The 19,563-nt window shown below is 39.8% G+C and overlaps 1 protein-coding gene across 1 annotated transcript in view; it reads right to left on the reverse strand.

The window, feature by feature from the left end:
• Positions 1-10,568: 10,568 nt before the first annotated feature.
• The window catches only part of snx29 (sorting nexin 29), a 195,350-nt gene continuing 186,355 nt past the window's right edge, over positions 10,569-19,563 (reverse strand). The window contains exon 21 of the mRNA XM_072456919.1: positions 10,569-11,303. Coding sequence (XP_072313020.1) covers positions 11,177-11,303 — 127 coding nt within the window. The 3' untranslated portion in view covers positions 10,569-11,176. The remainder of the gene's footprint in view (positions 11,304-19,563) is intronic.

Below are 19,563 nucleotides of genomic sequence, written 5' to 3' on the forward strand. Positions count from 1 at the left end.
TTGTAACTAACTGTGCGTATGGCAGGTTAGCTTGGCTGATCTCAGAGTACAGTGCATCACAGTAGTCAAGACATGTAGAGATAAAAGCATGGATTGCCTGCTCCAGGTCGCTCAAAGATAAAACCGATTTGAGTCAAGATAAAAGCCAGAGGTGATAAAAACTAGATTCAATCACAGCATTTCTTTGCTTGGCAAACTTAAAATCTACATCAATGATGGTGCAATCGACTCCTGGACGGTGGTCAGGCGGGGAAAGGCGTGTCGGGGCTGTCAGCGTTCGATGGAGGACGTGTGTGCGGGAAGGCGACTGCACGGGTGGCGAGAGCTATCATTGCTGCTTGCGGCTTTAATTTAACTTAAGTTTGTGATTTTATTGAATCCTCCATGATATGAACAGCGTTTTCGAAAAGCTTTTGTGATCGTTTCTCTTTAAACTACTCTCTCTTGCTGAATTAATAGATTTCTAATTAACGGAATTGCCGTTACACGATCTTAAAATGATTTTCAAACGCTATGAGCAGATGGTAATCCTTCTTCAAATGAAAACCCAAATGATTGTAGAAATACATTTGTACCTTAATTAATGTGAAGCTTGACTCATTACAGTCTGTTTCTTTGCAGGAATCCACTTCTCGTGTCAATCTGGAAATGGAAATGTCTTTAAAATGTACACATTCACATTCTGTAATATTAACCGGTCTGTCTTGTGACTGCACTGGGGTTCAGCCTGTAAATCATTACTAAGGCCACAGAAAATGACCTCACTTTTAGTCTCTCCTGGATCAGTCTATTATTTTCATCAATAGAGTTTTGTACCAATGACTCCTCCAGCTTGGTCCTTGTTGACAGCTCTTCGTCGATAACTGACCTACATTATCAGAGTTCATTATAATACTCCCTACAATGGAAGCATGACCAGACTTGAATGGACAAAACCACAATTTGTTCATCTCTGGGTCGTGTACTGATGGTAAAGTCAACAATTTAGTTCAATCTTGCTTTACGAAATACATTTAAAGGTGGTATGGACGATTTTTTTCAGCAATTTTTTTATCATATTTCCTCGTGGCGTGGATAAATCATTTCACCCTGGAGAGACAAAGAGACCACGAGAATGGACTGTTGAGCAAGCTTTATTCGAGAGTTATTTGGCGCTCAGACCCCGGCGGAAGACGTTGCAATCATGGGCACTCCATGATCTATTTGTATTAGATGTCTCCCCCCGGAGCCTGGAGACTGGTGGTGGTAGATGTTAAGAGAAGGTAGAGGATGAGGGGAATGCAGAGGAGGAGCAGTGGAGGTGGTGGGTCGCAGTACGGTTTGAGCGGCCGAGCCATCAGCCTGAGGGCTTAAATGTGACCGCCTGGTGCTGATTGGGAGCAGGGAGGAGTGACTTGAGAGCGTTGATTGGGGATGAGGAGCAGGTGCGAGGGCCATGGTACAGACGCCCCCTGACCTTTCACCCTACTTCTTTGGCCAGGAAAAACTGCATAACCTCTTTGGGATAAGCGCAGAAACCTGGGAGAGTCCATGGTGAAGGAGGGATCTGACTCTCACAGACGGACAGGCGGGCGCCCGCTTGAGTGCGATGATGGCGCTGGGGAGAGGGGTCCTTCCATGGAGGCCTTGATGTAGATGGATGGAGTTAGGTCTTCCAGGCTGAATTTACGCAGGCTTCATTTGTCCTGCCACGTATCAATCATAAAACGCACCTACCGCTCACCTGCAGCCGCGTGCGGTTCGTCCCCAGTTTCCGCGTGCCTAAGCGCATGGATCTATCATAATATAGTTCCCTCAGTGTACGGGGCAAAATGAAGACGGAGAAAGACAGTTCGAGCTGACGCAGAAGTGGACAGAAATCTACGGGAGACGAGCGATGCGCTCCGTTGTGCTAATAAACAAACGCACGTGTGTGTTGTATCAGTCCGCACAGGGGAGGGCGCATGCGCACTTCCGCCTGCGTTCTCAAATCGCCGAAAAATCGTCCATACCGCCTTTAATAAAACAAAGACATCCAGGCAAGGCTGCAATTGTCTTGTACTTAAAGATGTTACTTCACCGGTGGAGGGTCTGCCACATTAGTATCTCTATAAAGACATTAACAAACAAAATGGAAAAAATGCAAGATGGTTGTTATGACATTCTAGGCCTAACATTTTACACCAAGTACCACCAAAGAAAAGATTTGGCTTTCTGAGCAACCACCAGATCTAGAATGGGTCTATAACAGGACCAACACCCGAAAACACAAAGTCTTTGCGTTGTGTGTAAATCCATGTCACAGTCTGTTGTCCGCACTGAAGCCAAAAGTGATCTTCCTCCTCCTCGGTCCAGGTAAAAACACAAACCACAAGTAAATGTGGCATGGTTCAAATCCAGTGAGAAGATGCAGCCAAACAGCGTCGACATAAAGTTGCAGTCAAAAAGAAATGATCGCTTTATCGTTATAGCATAAGCACTGCTGTGCATCTGTTTCGAATATGTGGAAAAGAAAAGTGATACTTATCCTCAGAATCAGTTGAGAGCTGATGCCAGACTGGTTTGGTTGAATATTTGCTTTAAATCATAATAATAAATCATATTTTTTTCATGATATATTATAAGTAGGGCTGGGCAAGTTAACGGTGCATTTTAATGTGGTCCAGCCGGCTAAAGTAAGAGTAAAATGTTGAGGTTGTAATGCTATAAAATGATGATGTGATGAAACTGTGCCAGGAGAAAGTGATTAAAGCCAGTTATTAATACATTAGTGTACTTAATTACTCGATACAATATTGGCTATGAAAATAATTATGATCAAATTGATTCATTTTAACTGAAAATGTAAAATTAATAGTTATCCTTCCTAATTTATCTTTTACTGCTCCCAACTGTTCCTTCTTGCCAAAGTGACAAAACAAGTTATATTAAATTAAACAAATAGCATAAGCATTGCTTGATTAACAATTAACACTGATAAAACAGTGCAAACATGTTATTCCCAGAGAATGAACAGAACTAGAAGTGAAGGTCCAAACCTGGCTATAGTGAAGCGACTGTGTTTCTGCAGCTTTGCCACTTTTATATAAAAATATATAGTATTATTCTATAACAGACGTAATCATAATATGTCTGGTTATTTTTCACCATAAATTTATTATAATTTATAACAAATAGTCTAATGATGCTTTTTAAATAAATTGAAATGTTTTATTGCTCTATTAAAAGTGAATTACAATATAAATGTTTGTTCTGATCAGAACACCACACACTGGACTCCTGCACCTTTACGTTCCTCTCATTGCACTTTAAGAAGTCAAAGTAAAACAGACATCACGAGTCACGATTGACCTCACACATGGTGATGTGAGAGAGAGGAACGTAAACTCAAACCGCTCATCTCTGACTGAGGCTGCACAGGGGCCCGGGACAGGGGCCCGGGACAGGGGCCCGGGACAGGGGCCGCACACTGTTCACTCCAAAGTCTCACGTCAGAGGTTCTGGACCAGACGGCGCTCATCCGAACCGGATCTCCGCCTCTTAGTGATCTGGGCCATAGACGCCCCTCCCCGGCCTCACCTGCAGCTGACACTACCGGGCTGGTGTAAATGTGAAGCTTATTATCTTTCATTCAGACATATTATTGTGCGGTGCAGAGCTCTCGTCGCCTCCAGCCTGAGCGAACTAACGTGACAGAATCGTGTTGTTTCAAACAGCAGCATTAACCGTCTCTTTGTAAGAGAAGTTCAATACCTGGAGAGTGTTGTTGAGTTTACAGTTTCTTTACGTCGTCAAGAAGTTTCTTCTTTCGTTTTTCGGCACCAGGAGATATATTCTTCTGGACATGAGGACCACGTTCTGTTGTGTTTATGTTTTGCTCTCGTTCTGCTCGCGCACAATGAAGTTGACCAATCAGCGCAGGTTTGGTGTCTCGGTTGCCAGATTGTCATTACAAATAAATGCGGTTTGTGTGTTATATGTTACCGCTGTGTGCGCTGCCGCGCCAGCAGCGCTACTACACTAGTGGCGCACGCTGCGCTTGCACTTCTCATAAGACGGGTTGCCAGATTGGGGGCCCTATTAACGCCTCGGGGCCCTACGCGGCTGCTTAGTTCGGTTATAGGCTGGGCCGGCCCTGGTCGAAGGGCCCCTAGGGCCCGTGGACCATGTGGATTAAACAAACATGCGCGACAGGTGACATTATTTGGAGAGTTCATAACTTCTTCTGATAAACTTACCAAAGGATGTTCAGGGATGTTCTCTAGAGGTGAGCAGGGTCTATCAAGCTTTTTATTAATGCGTAAAATTTTATGTGATGCCAGACATTATTTTTTTTTAGTCTTTTGAGGGGGGGAGGGGGTTAGACTGGACTGACTGGTTACTAGACTGGTTATGCAGCTCCTAAAATGTGTTTTGAGTGTCTAATGTCTAATGAGATTACAATGTTCCTGACGTTACCTCTGAAGTGGCCTGTTCATCTTTAATGATTGTGGCTCAGGATTTTGTGGCAAGTGAATACTTAATATTTTATTTAACTGCTACTGAATAAAAATGCTGATGCACTTTACACTTCTTCTGAATTCATTTTGAATTTTGCACGTAAAAATGCGATTACTTGTGATTAATCAGGGAAATAATGCGATTAATCGCGATTAAAAAATTTAATCGTTGCCCAGCCCTAATTATAAGTCTATACTGTAAAAGTTTTTCATTGACTATCAAGTTCTTGTAGTGATTTCACTTCCACATTGTTTAAACTTTTTGAGTCTATTTCCACACTGAAGGCCTATATAGGACCCTTTATGTCCAACAGCGTATTATCATTAAGACAAAGGACGCTGCTGCCTCTGCACACCTCTGTGCACTGTATGGAGAATCTTATATATACAATGACCTTGTTCAAACCAGGCTCTCCATCTCCTCCATGTCCTCCACAGAACGGTAAGAGCTCGGTAATTACTGTATCCTTAAAATGAGCCTGAAATGATCTCCATATCTTCAAGGAGACTCTGCAACAATTGGGAGCTGTACGGAGAAAGTAGCTGATATATTCATGCTTTTATATCGAAAAAAGAAACACGTCCAACAGTATTTATGAGTTTGTGGCAATATTTGAGGTGTGTTTCGACAGTAATTAGGGGCTTTACTGGTTATTTCATGTCAACATAACATCAAGTCGCTGCTGGTTGGTGAAAACATGCTCTCCCCTCGACCTTCGCTCGACTGGATGTGTGGGTCTGACAGGAGGACAGCCCAGTGTTCCACCTGCAGCGAGGGAGAGCTTTCATTAGTCATGGTAAATGGGTGATTGTGATCTGTGTTTTTTTCCTGTTGTTTCACATTCATTTAGTAAAACCATTGTAAATTGTTGAAGAATCTAATTTCGGATTAGGCCGGCGGAGCCTATTCATCTCATTCAGGAAGTTCCCACAAGCAGTGCCATTATCTGTGGCCCTTTTTCTGCTCGAGTGGTTTTATATACAGACCACAAACCCCATTTTCAAGCCATCCAGAGACAGTTTGTGTTGTTGAGTTGGTGCACATGAACATTGAACATTTTACACAAATCAACCAACCAATATTTGAAATAGATTGAACACAGCCACTTTCCTTTTAGTTTGTTTTGTATTTATACTGACAGAGAAGACGTTGAACTCGGTGCCGGGTTCTGCTTCATGTGGATAGTCCCTGACCAGATATGTGTAAATCTGAATTGAGTTCTACACATGAATCAACCTGGAAAGGCTCTGGAAAGTGATCGGGACATAAAAAAGTAGTGAAGTGTCACAACCGCAGAACTAGCAGAGAAACGGTGGCTGCCCACGAGTCCGAAGGTTTACTGGTCCAAAGGTTCACGAGTCCGAAAATTCAGAAATTTTAAGGTTCACATGTCCGAAGGTTTATTAGTCCGAAGCTGTGTCTCCGTGCAGCGGGCTCTACTCGCCTCCCTTTGCCCCACTCACTGCTTTTTGGACTTTTCTAGTGTTGATGCACTTTTTATGATTAAACTCACGTATTTTCCATAACCGACTTGTTTCTGTGCATAGCCTGAGCTCCTTATCGTATTATAAATGAATTAATTAACTCAAATAGCCCAGCAGTTTCGGCCGCGCGCTCTGTAGACACTCCCGTCTTGGCCAGCTGAATTTCCTTTTTGACTACCAATCCTACGGTGATCGGATCACGCGTTTCTATATATATATATATATATATATATATATATATATATATATATATATATATATATATATAATTTCTATACTTTGATCAAATGAAGGCATAGAACGGAGGATTCTGATCACGCATATTTCTTATGATCAAATGAAGGCATAAAGCGGAGGATTTGAGATGTTCCCTTGTTATTTTTATATACACAGTACAACTTGCGGTGCCTCCTGTGAGCAGCTGGTACATTAAACGTTGTGACGAGCCCCAGTGCGTGTCTTCGTGCGCATTTTACAGACTGACTACATCCCGATGCCGTCTGCACCTTCACTTTAGCCTATGAGGAACTTTCGGACCAGCGAACCTTCGGACTAGTGAACCTTTAAAACCTTCGGACTAGTGAACCTTTAAAACCTTCGGACTAGTGAACCTTTAAAACCTTCGGACTAGTGAACCTTTAAAACCTTCGGACCAGTGAACCTTTAAAACCTTCGGACTAGTGAACCTTTAAAACCTTCGGACCAGTGAACCTTTAAAACCTTCGGACCAGTGAACCTTTAAAACCTTCGGACCAGTGAACCTTTAAAACCTTCGGACTAGTGAACCTTTAAAACCTTCGGACTAGTGAACCTTTAAAACCTTCGGACCAGTGAACCTTTAAAACCTTCGGACTAGTGAACCTTTAAAACCTTCGGACCAGTGAACCTTTAAAACCTTCGGACCAGTGAACCTTTAAAACCTTCGGACTAGTGAACCTTTAAAACCTTCGGACTAGTGAACCTTTAAAACCTTCGGACCAGTGAACCTTTAAAACCTTCGGACCAGTGAACCTTTAAAACCTTCGGACCAGTGAACCTTTAAAACCTTCGGACTAGTGAACCTTTAAAACCTTCGGACCAGTGAACCTTTAAAACCTTCGGACTAGTGAACCTTTAAAACCTTCGGACCAGTGAACCTTTAAAACCTTCGGACCAGTGAACCTTTAAAACCTTCGGACTAGTGAACCTTTAAAACCTTCGGACTAGTGAACCTTTAAAACCTTCGGACTAGTGAACCTTTAAAACCTTCGGACCAGTGAACCTTTAAAACCTTCGGACTAGTGAACCTTTAAAACCTTCGGACTAGTGAACCTTTAAAACCTTCGGACCAGTGAACCTTTAAAACCTTCGGACTAGTGAACCTTTAAAACCTTCGGACTAGTGAACCTTTAAAACCTTCGGACTAGTGAACCTTTAAAACCTTCGGACCAGTGAACCTTTAAAACCTTCGGACTAGTGAACCTTTAAAACCTTCGGACTAGTGAACCTTTAAAACCTTCGGACCAGTGAACCTTTAAAACCTTCGGACTAGTGAACCTTTAAAACCTTCGGACTAGTGAACCTTTAAAACCTTCGGACCAGTGAACCTTTAAAACCTTCGGACTAGTGAACCTTTAAAACCTTCGGACTAGTGAACCTTTAAAACCTTCGGACCAGTGAACCTTTAAAACCTTCGGACTAGTGAACCTTTAAAACCTTCGGACTAGTGAACCTTTAAAACCTTCGGACCAGTGAACCTTTAAAACCTTCGGACTAGTGAACCTTTAAAACCTTCGGACTAGTGAACCTTTAAAACCTTCGGACCAGTGAACCTTTAAAACCTTCGGACTAGTGAACCTTTAAAACCTTCGGACTAGCGAACCTTCGGTCTCGTGGGGGTAACCCAGAGAAACAGACACCGTACAGACCTGTCCATAAATGCACAAAGCGCCTCTACGTGCACATTTTTGGGAAAAACAAATACAAATATTTCACTTTTTCTGCTCAAATTAGCTGAACTATAATCGAACGTAACAGCTCTTTTGATGCATCCTCATTTCTGACCTGTTCTCCAGCTCTATTATGTCATGTACACAATCTAAGGAATATTTGTACTTCCAGTTCTGAGGAGACGATGTGCGCATTACAATTTCTACTCTTTACTCTGCACTCTTGTTGTTTTGTTGAGAGCTATAAGGCACGTGAAGCCATTTTTAGACAGAATGCTAGATATTATGTGAATATGCCTTTTTAACCCCAATTACATGCTGCAAAAGTAGCAATGCAACGTGACAAATTAAATGTCTGGCAAAATGTCTCCATCAAAGGCTAATTTAGTCCACACAAAAATGCGCCTTGCCTTTTGTGCTGAAGGCAAACAAAAGCAGCCATCTAAAAATCACAATCATTTTCTACCTCAATGTTTTCTCTAATATAATAATAAAATGTCTCATCAAACATTAGACGAAGACTTTATCTGAAAACAATGTTACAAAACTGACACACAAACACAATAGACGCGTTCGAGTTCAGCCGAGCCTTGTCAGAAGGATCAACGAAAGTAGAAGTGTCCAATGAGGGCGTAGAAAAAGTCGCCGGCCCAATGTCGAATCTGCGCAGGTCTCGAACATGCCTGATGTGACCCAGCATAAGTAACCTAAACACGATCACGACAGCTTGATTTGAGATACAATAAACTTGACCTATGATGATTAATATAAAAAAGAGAGGAGATGTTATTCTTTCTTTCTAGTCAAACGATTATTTCTATAGGTCATTGAGACTTTTTAAATATATTGTCAACTAAATAAAGGTTGAAATGTGGTGACTGAAGGCTTCAAGATAGTGAACATTAACATATACAAATTGATGAAAATATATATATTTTTACATTTTTTAATGTGCTCATGTCTTTGTTATAAAAAGGTATTTGCATGTGTTTTAGAGTACGTATAGTCCAGATAACAATTACGTACAATGATCAATACACAACTAAAATTTGTTTTCGATTTTAATTTTACACAATTAATTGATGTAGCCTTATTGCTTTGCCTAGAATGTTCCAGACTATGGCATTAAACTAATCCAAATTATTGCATAGGGTGGAACAGTCTCAGCAAAGCAATAATATGTTAGAAAAGTTACACAGCACCATTTATGTTTTAACGTTTTTTAAGTTTCAATTACATTTTTATTGAGAAATGGATGGTGCACTGTCGAGATTGTAAAACCATATCAATTCTTGCAATCATCCGTTTCATTCATTGTTGTAGATCAAAGGTTTAGGGTGCATTTCTCCGCACAAATCCATTAAAAATAATACAAGGCCATTTTATTTGCCGGATCGGTACATTTCAGACATCTTTACTCTCACCTTCCCTCTCTTGCAGTGTAGAGATAACAGCTAAATAAACCCAGATGTCTTGTTACTTGGCTTCCGCGTCAGAGGCTCAGTTGTGTTTACCGCTCTGTGAGTCGACCCTTTGATTCCGGCGTTCCCAAACCTGCAGTCGTAATCAGTCCTGGTAGAACAGCGAGGGACGACTCTGGGGAGGTCCATCCATATGCATGAGCTCGTGCTTCTACTCTCTCTCCTGGTCTTTACAAGCAGCTGCTCCATTCATGTGTTCAGTCCTCCTTAAATCACAACAGTCTGTTAAACCTGGGCTGAAACAACCAGGAACTGATCCTGAAAGTGTGATGAAGAGCGAGAAAGAGAGAAATAATGTGAAAGTGTTTCGTACTGTTCTGGAAACTGATGCTTTTGTATGATTCAACATGAACCAGCTGACTCACTTTAAAGGGGATTTTGACTTAAAGGCACACAAGGCAACTTTTACACTGGAGGTTTGGGTACGCCTGCTTGTCTCCATGGAGATGTTGATGCTGTATCTGGAATGTTCACAGTATAACTTTATCTATCTCTACAGCGGTCAGATCTGTGGGGAAACACAGATTTTCTAAAAGAGTCTTACAAATGTAACCATGGTTCTATGACTGACCGGATGACTGCAAGAGGGCGGAGCTTCAGTAAAGATGAAACGGAAACACCTGGAATTAAATCAATTTTAGACAGCTACATTTAATTTCATTATGTGGAACATTCTTTGAGATAAGCCGGGGGCGGAACCTCCACCATAAAAGTTACATAGTGCCCCTTTAAGTAAATTAAGTAAGAGACCTGGGTGTACAAGGTCACAAGGTCAGTGAGACACATGGGTCATTCATACAGATGTGTGTGCTTTCATTCAACAGCACTTTTGTAAGGCTCGTACATGCTAATACACCACCAGTAGTAGAGGGGGATATGAAGAAAAATGGATAATGCTGCAATTGTTGTTTTGGATAAATTATACATTAGAATATAACATAAACATAACATCTGCAATTCACTATTTAAAATATTGTCACGGGGATAATGCCACAAAATATAAAGAATTTGAATTTATTTTGTTAATATTGCTGACCCATACACAGCGTTACAACAGTGTGGACCTGTGGAGTTGCTTAATGAAAAGAGTGTCTCAGCTGGATTACCTGTTGATTTTTACTATGGGTTAAAATATATTAATATGTTTTGAAATTGCTTGAAGGCACAGAAAAAAACTGAAAAAAACAACATATATTAAAAAACACATTGTTTATCAAAGAAAGTGTACATTTGAAGCTAGGACTGAAGTCAGCACAGATGATATTCTCTCATACTGCATTCCTGTTCATGATATGTTCAGTTATCAGTTATGACATTACTCACAACTACTGCTGTGGCCATAAATATGTACATTTACTCTAAGCATGGAATGCCTATTGTCTAGTGGTCCACACCAGAAATTCATTGTAAATGTTCAAATAAATTGGCACCTGAAGCGGACAACATTCACTGCATTAAACTATAGGCGTGCATTTCCTCTTCCATTCTTTGTCTGAAGCAGCTACAAAACTGTGGCACTGAGACCATAATACACCAACTACAAAACTAGTATGAAAATGGTCCTGTTATTTCATTATACAGCCAGTCTCCATGAAGCAAACTGAGGTAATCGGTGCTGTTTGTCAAGTCCATAAATAGGCAGCTTTTCATATTGATCTTTTGTCCGGGTCGGCAGCACATGACATTAAAATATCCATCCCCAAATCTGTTTATTTTTATTTTTTTTTAACTTGGGGGAAAAGTCCAGAACGGTCTCTGTAACAGTCTTTGGCCTGTTGAAGCTGATGGCTGGAGCAGTCCATTGTTAAAGGTCTCCGCTCTGGGGTTCGGGCCGGGCCTCCTGGTTACGGTTCCGACCCAGACGAGGAAAACGAGATGAGGTTCTGGATCGCGGCGTCTTGGCGGCGTTGTCGTTGGTCAGAGGAGTGTCTCTGTGTGGGACAAAGGAAAAAGTCTTAATGATATACTGTCGACACAGGGCCTTTTTTGTATCTTAGTAGTTAAGTAAAGGCAATAGAAGATTGGATATGGGGAATTGAGAGTGCAATGTTTTAATTGTTTGGATTTATTTTGCTTTATTTCTTGGCAAACAAACATTATTTTCATTTGTGAATTGGTTGATCAATTAATGTTGCTTCTTGTTAGGAAATGGAAATATATCATTTCTGAGTCCACGTGTCATTCCCAGTTTGTCCTCAGTACATCACATTTATCTTACCGATGGAAAAAAGAGCAAAAAAGAGAAAGAGAAAATAGAGAAAAGGAACAATTAAGCTTAAAATATGGCTGTATATTTTCACAATCAACAAATTATTTTATATCCTAGAAAAAAAATGAAAAGTGAAAAATGTCATTTGTGATCTTTACTTCAACATTGTGGACTTTGCTATGGATTTTAAAAGCTAAATATTGGTATTGGCAAAAATCGGTTGCCCATAGAAGTTAGCCAAATATCACATATTGGTATTGGACCATCCCTACTTTTTGTTCAGGTCACCATTGTAAATCCAAATGGTTTAGCTGGTTCATCAAAATCCTCTAAATTATAGGCCTGAAATAAATGCATTTCTTAACTTTCTATTGGAACTGAAAACTTCCAAATGAAAATCGTGAAAATATATCTGCGTTCCGTCCGTGTTTTATAGGATATCCTTAGAGAATTAGAAGTCAGACAGTTCAGAGAGAGGCTAATGCACCAGCAGACAGTAATCTGTTGTTTGTTGAAGCCATGGGACTTTCTCTCTGGAAAGAGACGACTAAAAACACTGCATTGACTTCAAAGACTTTACATGAAGATGCTGGAGGAAAACTCATAGTTAAGTTTATCCCCAAAGACGTTTAAACAATCACACCAACACCTCAGTTTGCAGTAAATCGAGAAATAACAGCCTTTTAATAAGTTGGGCGAAGTCGATGACAAAATCTGAAAAACTAGTTTTTTATTATGAAACTGTACACACTATATTCAAGTGCTGTAACCGTGTTACCAAAGGTTTAATGTCCTGTAAATGTCAGCCAAGCTCCATACTAAATAGTTCCCAATGAAAGTCCAGTTTAGAAATAATGGAGGAACTGGAATTTAATATCTATGTTGTGTATTCATATATTAACTATTTGCTCTTGAACTAGAACAGGCGTGTCAGACATACATAAAACATTTCTATTTATCAATTTCTGATCGACCCCGGTGCTGCTGTGCTGCTGGAGCGTCCCCTCAGTGCAGAGTGCCAACTGTGCCAATACAAACTTTACATATTAGACCTGAGCAGAGGTCTGCGCAGGGAAAGAGACAGGGTTTTGGGAAAGAAAGGAGACGGTTTTGTGGACCCTAGAGCTGTGCTAAAAGTGGCGCTAATGTGGAGCTAACAACAAGAAAACACTTCTGTGATGATGCTCTGTGAGGAAAACATTGAAACCAGTGCAAACCTGGACAGATCAGAGTGTAAAAACATACTGTAAATAGTATAGTAACTTACAGTATTCTTAATTTATTTAAGCTATGTCCCTAATAAATAAATACAAATAGATAAATAATGAACCATTAACATGACTAATGTGGCTGAAGAGCAGGACACTGTGAATATAAACAGAATGCACTCATTTCATTCACTACATGAAGAGTTTAAGCTTAAACAATAAAAAAAAAAAGTGAGCTTAAAGAGTTTATGCAGCAACAGGTATTTGATAACAACATTTCATATCAGAAATCATATCAAAAGTCTTATGTTACTGTTCCTGCTGCTGATGCATGAATATGGACTAAATCCACAAATAACTATTACTAGGCTATATAAAACCTTTATAATTTATTTAAGGTATGTTCGGCCCACAACCGAGTGTTGAAATTCGGCCCTCGGCCCAAAATGAGTTTGACAAGATAGAGCTTTGTTTAAGGAGAGCAAGAAGCTCATTGGCCGTCCTTCATTTAGAACTAAATCTGTTAGTTCTAATCTGGACTCTGGAACATCGTCCCTCGCCACCACAGACATTGTTTGATTCATTTTTCACTGTCGCCCTCAGAGGCAACTGTTGTTGTGATTTTGGGCGGTACAAAAATACATTGAATTGAATTGTTGCGTTTTCAGTGCCCGAGATATTTTTTGCCTCTCTCTTTTCCTCATGGGCAGCATGTTTGTTTCGATACGGATGGGCCATGCGTGTCCCTGATTAGCAAATCAACCTGTCAATCATGCCCATCTGAATTTGCTGAGATGAAAACTGTTATGATCCAAGTGAGTGACTTTAACCAATCACAGTGAAGCTTGAATGCCCAGAAGCAGCTGGTGGTTTTATTTCTTAAAGACAATATAAATATAATGTGTGTACATGAATTGTGATTTTGTAAATTTAAATTATGATCTAGCCTCATGTTATCAATTACTTGAGAAAAGTTGTGTTCATAGTTATCTACTAACCACCTGGTCCCTATTCAGAGTTTTTGACAGAGTTCTCTGAATCTATATCAAATTCAGTGTTAGTCTGGGAAAAAATAGTGATTGTTGGAGTTTCAATTGTTGGTTTTATGTTGGTGTAAAACCCTCATTCATCCAGGAGTGTTCCATTGTAGAAAAAGATTCAGTTGGAGTCATCTGGGACCAAAAACTCCCTTTCTCAGGAGGTCATGCCCGGTGGGCAGGTCCTACTCAGTGTAGGGTAAATATCTGACTCTCCAGACTCAATTCACAGATTGAGAATGACTCTTGGGTGAGTCCAGATGACTTTCTCTTCAATTGTTGGTTTCACTCAAAATGTAAATAAACTGACCCACAGTCACAACACACTCTGGATCTTGTCCTAACATATGGAATAGAGATTAGTGACCTCATTGTCTTCCCTCAAAACCTTATATTGTCAGATCATTTCCAAATGACCTTTCAGTATATTCTTGATATATAATGAAAAGGACAACATCTGAAAAATCTATCTCAAAGTTCAAATAAATAATAGAGCCAATATTAAAGGAATAATAGAGGATTTTTGCGACCAATCAGAGTCTAATTTCCTCTTGAGTTGTTCTCCCACATGTCAGTTATTCTCTGCGTGCTACTGCACACCTGCAGCCTTGTTCCCAGGTTGCAGCATGTTTCCCTGGCTGCACATGTGTGGCTGATATGCCGGTGTGTGTTTAGCGAAGCTAGCAGTGAGGTCCTTCAGTGTAGCTCCACGCTTCGGGCCGCAAAGTACAACAATGGCTGAGGGATGACAGAGAAAGACTGTGTTCGAGCTGGCTCAGAAGAGAGGGAAATCTGCGGAGACGAAAGATGCAATACAATCCGTCGCGCAAAAAAAACCCTGCACGTGTAGCAGCGAGGCTGTTGCCTGCTTCTGCATGAGGTTTGATGGTAGGCAGCCTCTTGGAAAGAACAGGAGGGTGGGGGGTGAGTTGTGTGCATGCGCATTTTTAAAAAAAGGGACTAAAAGTCCCTGATTTCTCAAATCGGAGAAAAATCCTCTATTATCCCTTGAGTGACACGTCATGTGATCCTGCTGAGAACAGCTTTAGGCCCAGTGTAAGTGACCAATTTGTTGACAACAATGAATTCTGTGACATTTGCTCTTGATGTTGCAGCTCCTTTAATACAGAAGGTCACTAGGCCAAAACGCACCTCCCCGTGGTACAATGAAGAGCTGCGTACACATAAAAAAAGTAAAAAAATTAAACAGCCAATTTTGTTTGCAGTTGTCTATTCGGGTATAAATGTATCGAAAAATATATAAATATATATGTTGAGTATTCCCATAGACAAGAAAACCAAGGCACTCTGTTGATTTAAAAAAAAAATACGTAGGGCTGAAACGCGTTTTTTAAACTTAAAGCCACGCTTAATGTTGTTTTTCCTTCGAGGCAACGGCTGTTGTGATTTTTAGCATTACAAAAATAAATGGCTACATGTAAAACAAATTAAAATGCACCTAAAACTGTCACGGCACAACACATTTTTGTATTGTTTTCTCATTTAGGTCAAATAATTTTTTCCAATCTTTATCATCTCACTATTTCCTCCTTTTCTTTTCTTTGTGGCTCTTTTGCTGCAGCTTCATCTCGAGGCACTCTTGTGTGACACGGCAGATCAAATTACAGCCATGAGAGTGACATTAAGACTTCCTGCGCTCATGGAGGAAATCCTTTTGTTCTCTCCATTCGGCCAGTTACCGTGACAACCTTCTCCTCTGCCTGTGAACAGCTGATCCCTGCATCTTATTTGATCACTGCCAGGATCGAGGGAAGAGCGGCAATAGGAAGGCATGGGAAGTAGTATTTGAAAAATACATTTTGGGTGAAATGCAGGCTTCATGTGTGCTGCGTGGTGATCGAGCACAGAATGCAGGTATTTAGTTAAGTTTACTTCGTATTTCCTTGGAGGTGAACCTAAAACCCTTTTTTAGTAGCAAGAGCATGTTAGCGTGTTGCTAACACAAAGTAAAATTTAAAAACTATGTGGAAACTAATGAGAGTGATAAAAAATAAAATAAAAATTGTCGCCATGTCTAGTGGCACAATCAAAGGCATGAACTTTTCAAAGAGGAAACCAAAGCTAACCCATGGTTTGCATCTTACAGAGCAAAGCAATAACTTCCACAAGAGAAAGTTACATAGTACACCTTTAAATTTAAAAGTTGAATAGAGGATTTTTGGCAACCAATCAGAGTCTCCTTTCCTCGTGGCGTGGACACATGTCAATCATTCCCTGCATGGGCTCATTCTGGCTCGTTCCCAGGATCAGCGTGTTCCCCTGGCTGCACATGAGTGGCTGATATGCGGTCGCGCTAATAAACAAACACAGGTGTAGCAGCGGAGCAATAGCGCGCTCAAGCACAAGGTTTGACGGCAGGCGGCCTCTCATAAAGAACAGGAGGGTGAGGGGTGAGTGTGCCCATGCGCGTTTAAAAAAAAGGACTAACAGGGGGTCATAGATGTTTTTGTGAAGGTGGACCCCTCCTCCCAGCAAGTACATATTACCAATTAAAACTGAAACTGAAAATATTTGTTCTTGATGCCATATACATATTTTGATGTATCAATAGTTCAAGGGAAGTCATGTTGTTCACAAAATGTCTTCAGAACTTTCTGAAAACAACCAATAACATGCTTTCTCTGAGTCTCATTACAGCTGTGGATAATGTGAGTGGTTTACAACATGATGACCTCTTTACAAACACCTCAATACCAATCAGCTGACTTCTGGTCTATCTGGGACATGTTTGTGGACGTTTGCACAGTCCCAGGCGGAGCACACGGGATAAATATAAATGTTTTCATGAGGAGCACAGGAGAAATGGAGCAGAAGTGGTCAGATTTGTGTTTGCCAGAAGACACTGCCTTCAGCCTAAAAGAACAGTATGATACGTTGTTTGTTTACTGTGATAATCATTATTTGTGAATTTGGTAAAATGTGGAAATAATGGATATTTTAATTAAAGATAGACAAATGTGATGATCGATATGGATGTTTTCTTCTTCAGCAAAGGTGATATCCAATACTTGTCTACTGTTGCTGATAATCTATAGTTGCTAATAAGTTAAGAATAACAATAAAGAAGACAAGATCAATATTATTGATCTTGTCTTCTTAATTAAAATCATCTTTAATTTTAGAGTAACTAGTTTACAAAGTGGGAGTTGTTCAATCAAGAACATTACCTCACATCTTATCTATTATCTGGCATTATCAAAGATTTAAAATTAATTGCACTAGCCAGTTCATTTTAAAAGTTAATTCACATAAAATTCTCTGAACAGCATAGCATCATCTTTTACATCAAATCACTCTTCTACAGAAAATGAAAAATTAAAGAAAAATGCATAAAATCCAGCATCTGAAAAAGCACAAAACAAAACTAATGTATTATAGTGATTATTTTTTAACAAACAATAGAGCTATAAACAAAATACTACGCCAATTATGCTTTTAATCATGCATATTTTCAGAATCAGATCAGATCTTTTGTAGAAGAAGAAAAAAACAACATACTCATCATGGTAGAAGCAAAAATCTATTCAATTTGTGTTCTTTTTGTTTAGTTTTTTTGCTCTCCAGTCACGTTCTGTTAAATTTTCTTTTTAAAAATTCAGGCTACCTCCTTTCACACAACTAAAAATACACTGTATGCTGCTAACATGTTCTCTTTATGTAAAAGCCATATATTTAGAAACACTGAGGCATTGACCTGGGGAGCACACGTGTTTTCAAGTCCATCTCAGTTTCCCTCCATCAGGATCAGCCACATTCTGGAGTGGGCGTCTATACGGGCGCGCTGAACTCTTTTAATAAGACGAGTGCTATTATTTTCCCTGTGTATGTTTAGCAGCCTCTTAAGTGCCACTTACTCAACGCTCCGTATCGCACAAACCCCACCACGATCAGGGCTGCAGTGGAGTGGGACCATATAGCGGTAAATAGATGTGAAACTGCAGGTCATCTCATTTATTCACATCAAACTGGGCAAATACGCTAACTGTGTCAAATGAATTAGGATTATAGATATTTTACAGTGATCTTGTCCACTATTTGGGCACAATATTGACTTTGCAGCAAAATGACTTGCCCAAAATATCAATGTGAGAGAGTGTAATTACGGTAATAAGGGGCGAACAAAGACGGCTCAAACTGATTAACTACAGAATGGATCCAGCGTCAGCCGCAAATCCAAACTTTATCTTGTTAATTTGAAAAATAACACTCAGATTGAGAAAAGAGAATCTATTGCCAATCTGTTCAAAAGGCTGATGTTTCCCAGGATATTGTCATTCTAGACAAACAATTTAAATGTTGTGATGCTAAAAGTATATAGAATTAATACATAAACTGATAAATTAGACACTCAAACTAAATAGACAAGGTCGGAGCTGGAAAAGAACTAGCAACTAAGGCTGAAACAATTAATCAAGTTATTAAATTACAAAAAAGGTTTATTTATAATTATATTGCCTTTTTGTTTCTTTAATAGACCTAATTAATGAAAGCCATGGAAAACGAATGAATGGAACTGATTGAGGCGCTTGTTTCACACGGAGCAGAGCGGGGCCCCAGTCCTGCACTGGACTCATGGAGCTGCAATATGAACACTCCTCCTCTGTAAGAGTGCCAGTCTGATTAGTGGCGACTCTGTGGTGCTGCACTTCTGCCCAGAAAGGATTCGCCCATAGAGCACCAGTGCACTTTTATGTGAAATTAGACTTCATTTGCTGACAGTGCACCTACAAAGGTTGGATTCCTCTCTATTTTCATGTGAACTTTTAAATGTTTTAGACACCCAAAGCGCAAAGATAGTAAGATTTAACCTAGCCTCCCTTGCAAGGGCACGCTCGCTACGCTCTCACTACCGTCGTACTGAATGGTCTGGAGTCTGGACTGATCACGTGGTGCACGGTTGTCATCACATGATGGGTATATAACTAGCCTGTATTGAGGGAGTAATGTGGTAGAAAAAATACCATTTACCATCATGCGCCAACAGGCACCGGCCATTGAAACCAATACAACGCCATCTTATATTCATCTTCCAGTTCCTATTATAAGTACTTCCCTGACAGGGCTGCTATACAGAGCAGATTTTTTTAGAAGCACAAATGTGTCTGTGGAGCGATGTTTTGTTTTGAGCAAGAGAGGACTGCAATGATAAAAACATAAGTAGAAAGACATGGAGGCAAAAATAAACTAATCTAGCTCTGAAGAAGCATCACAAGAGCTCAAAGCACAAAACAAGAAACAAAGTTTTAAAAACACGTGTAGATGTTTACTATTCATATCTTATGTGAAGTGATGTAACGCAAATTAATTTTGTAGCTACTGTGTTGCTCAGATTGAATATGGTCTTTACACTGCAGTCTGTTGACCAGGTGATTAATAACTTAAATAAATAAATAAATATTCTAACTGTATATATATATATATATATATATATATATATATATATATATATATATATATATATATATATATATATATATATTACTAGATTATTTAATTAAGCAAAGTAAATAATAAAAATGACTTGATTACTAAAATCATTGAGAGCTGCAGCCTTACCGGCCACCACAGAGCACCATACAGTCTATATGTGGGTGCGTAGTGTAGCCAAAAATGCCAAAAGTAGTGGTTCAATAAATTACTCAAGTGAGTGAAATATAACTAACTACTCCATGTACCATTTGAAAAAATATCTGAATGAGCGGTGAAAGAAACACTA

This window comes from Eucyclogobius newberryi, unplaced genomic scaffold (genome assembly GCF_026437365.1).
Source record: "Eucyclogobius newberryi isolate DKJ021-1_F unplaced genomic scaffold, fEucNew1.0.hap1 SCAF_20, whole genome shotgun sequence".
In the NCBI taxonomy this organism is placed as follows: Eukaryota; Metazoa; Chordata; class Actinopteri; order Gobiiformes; family Gobiidae; genus Eucyclogobius; species Eucyclogobius newberryi.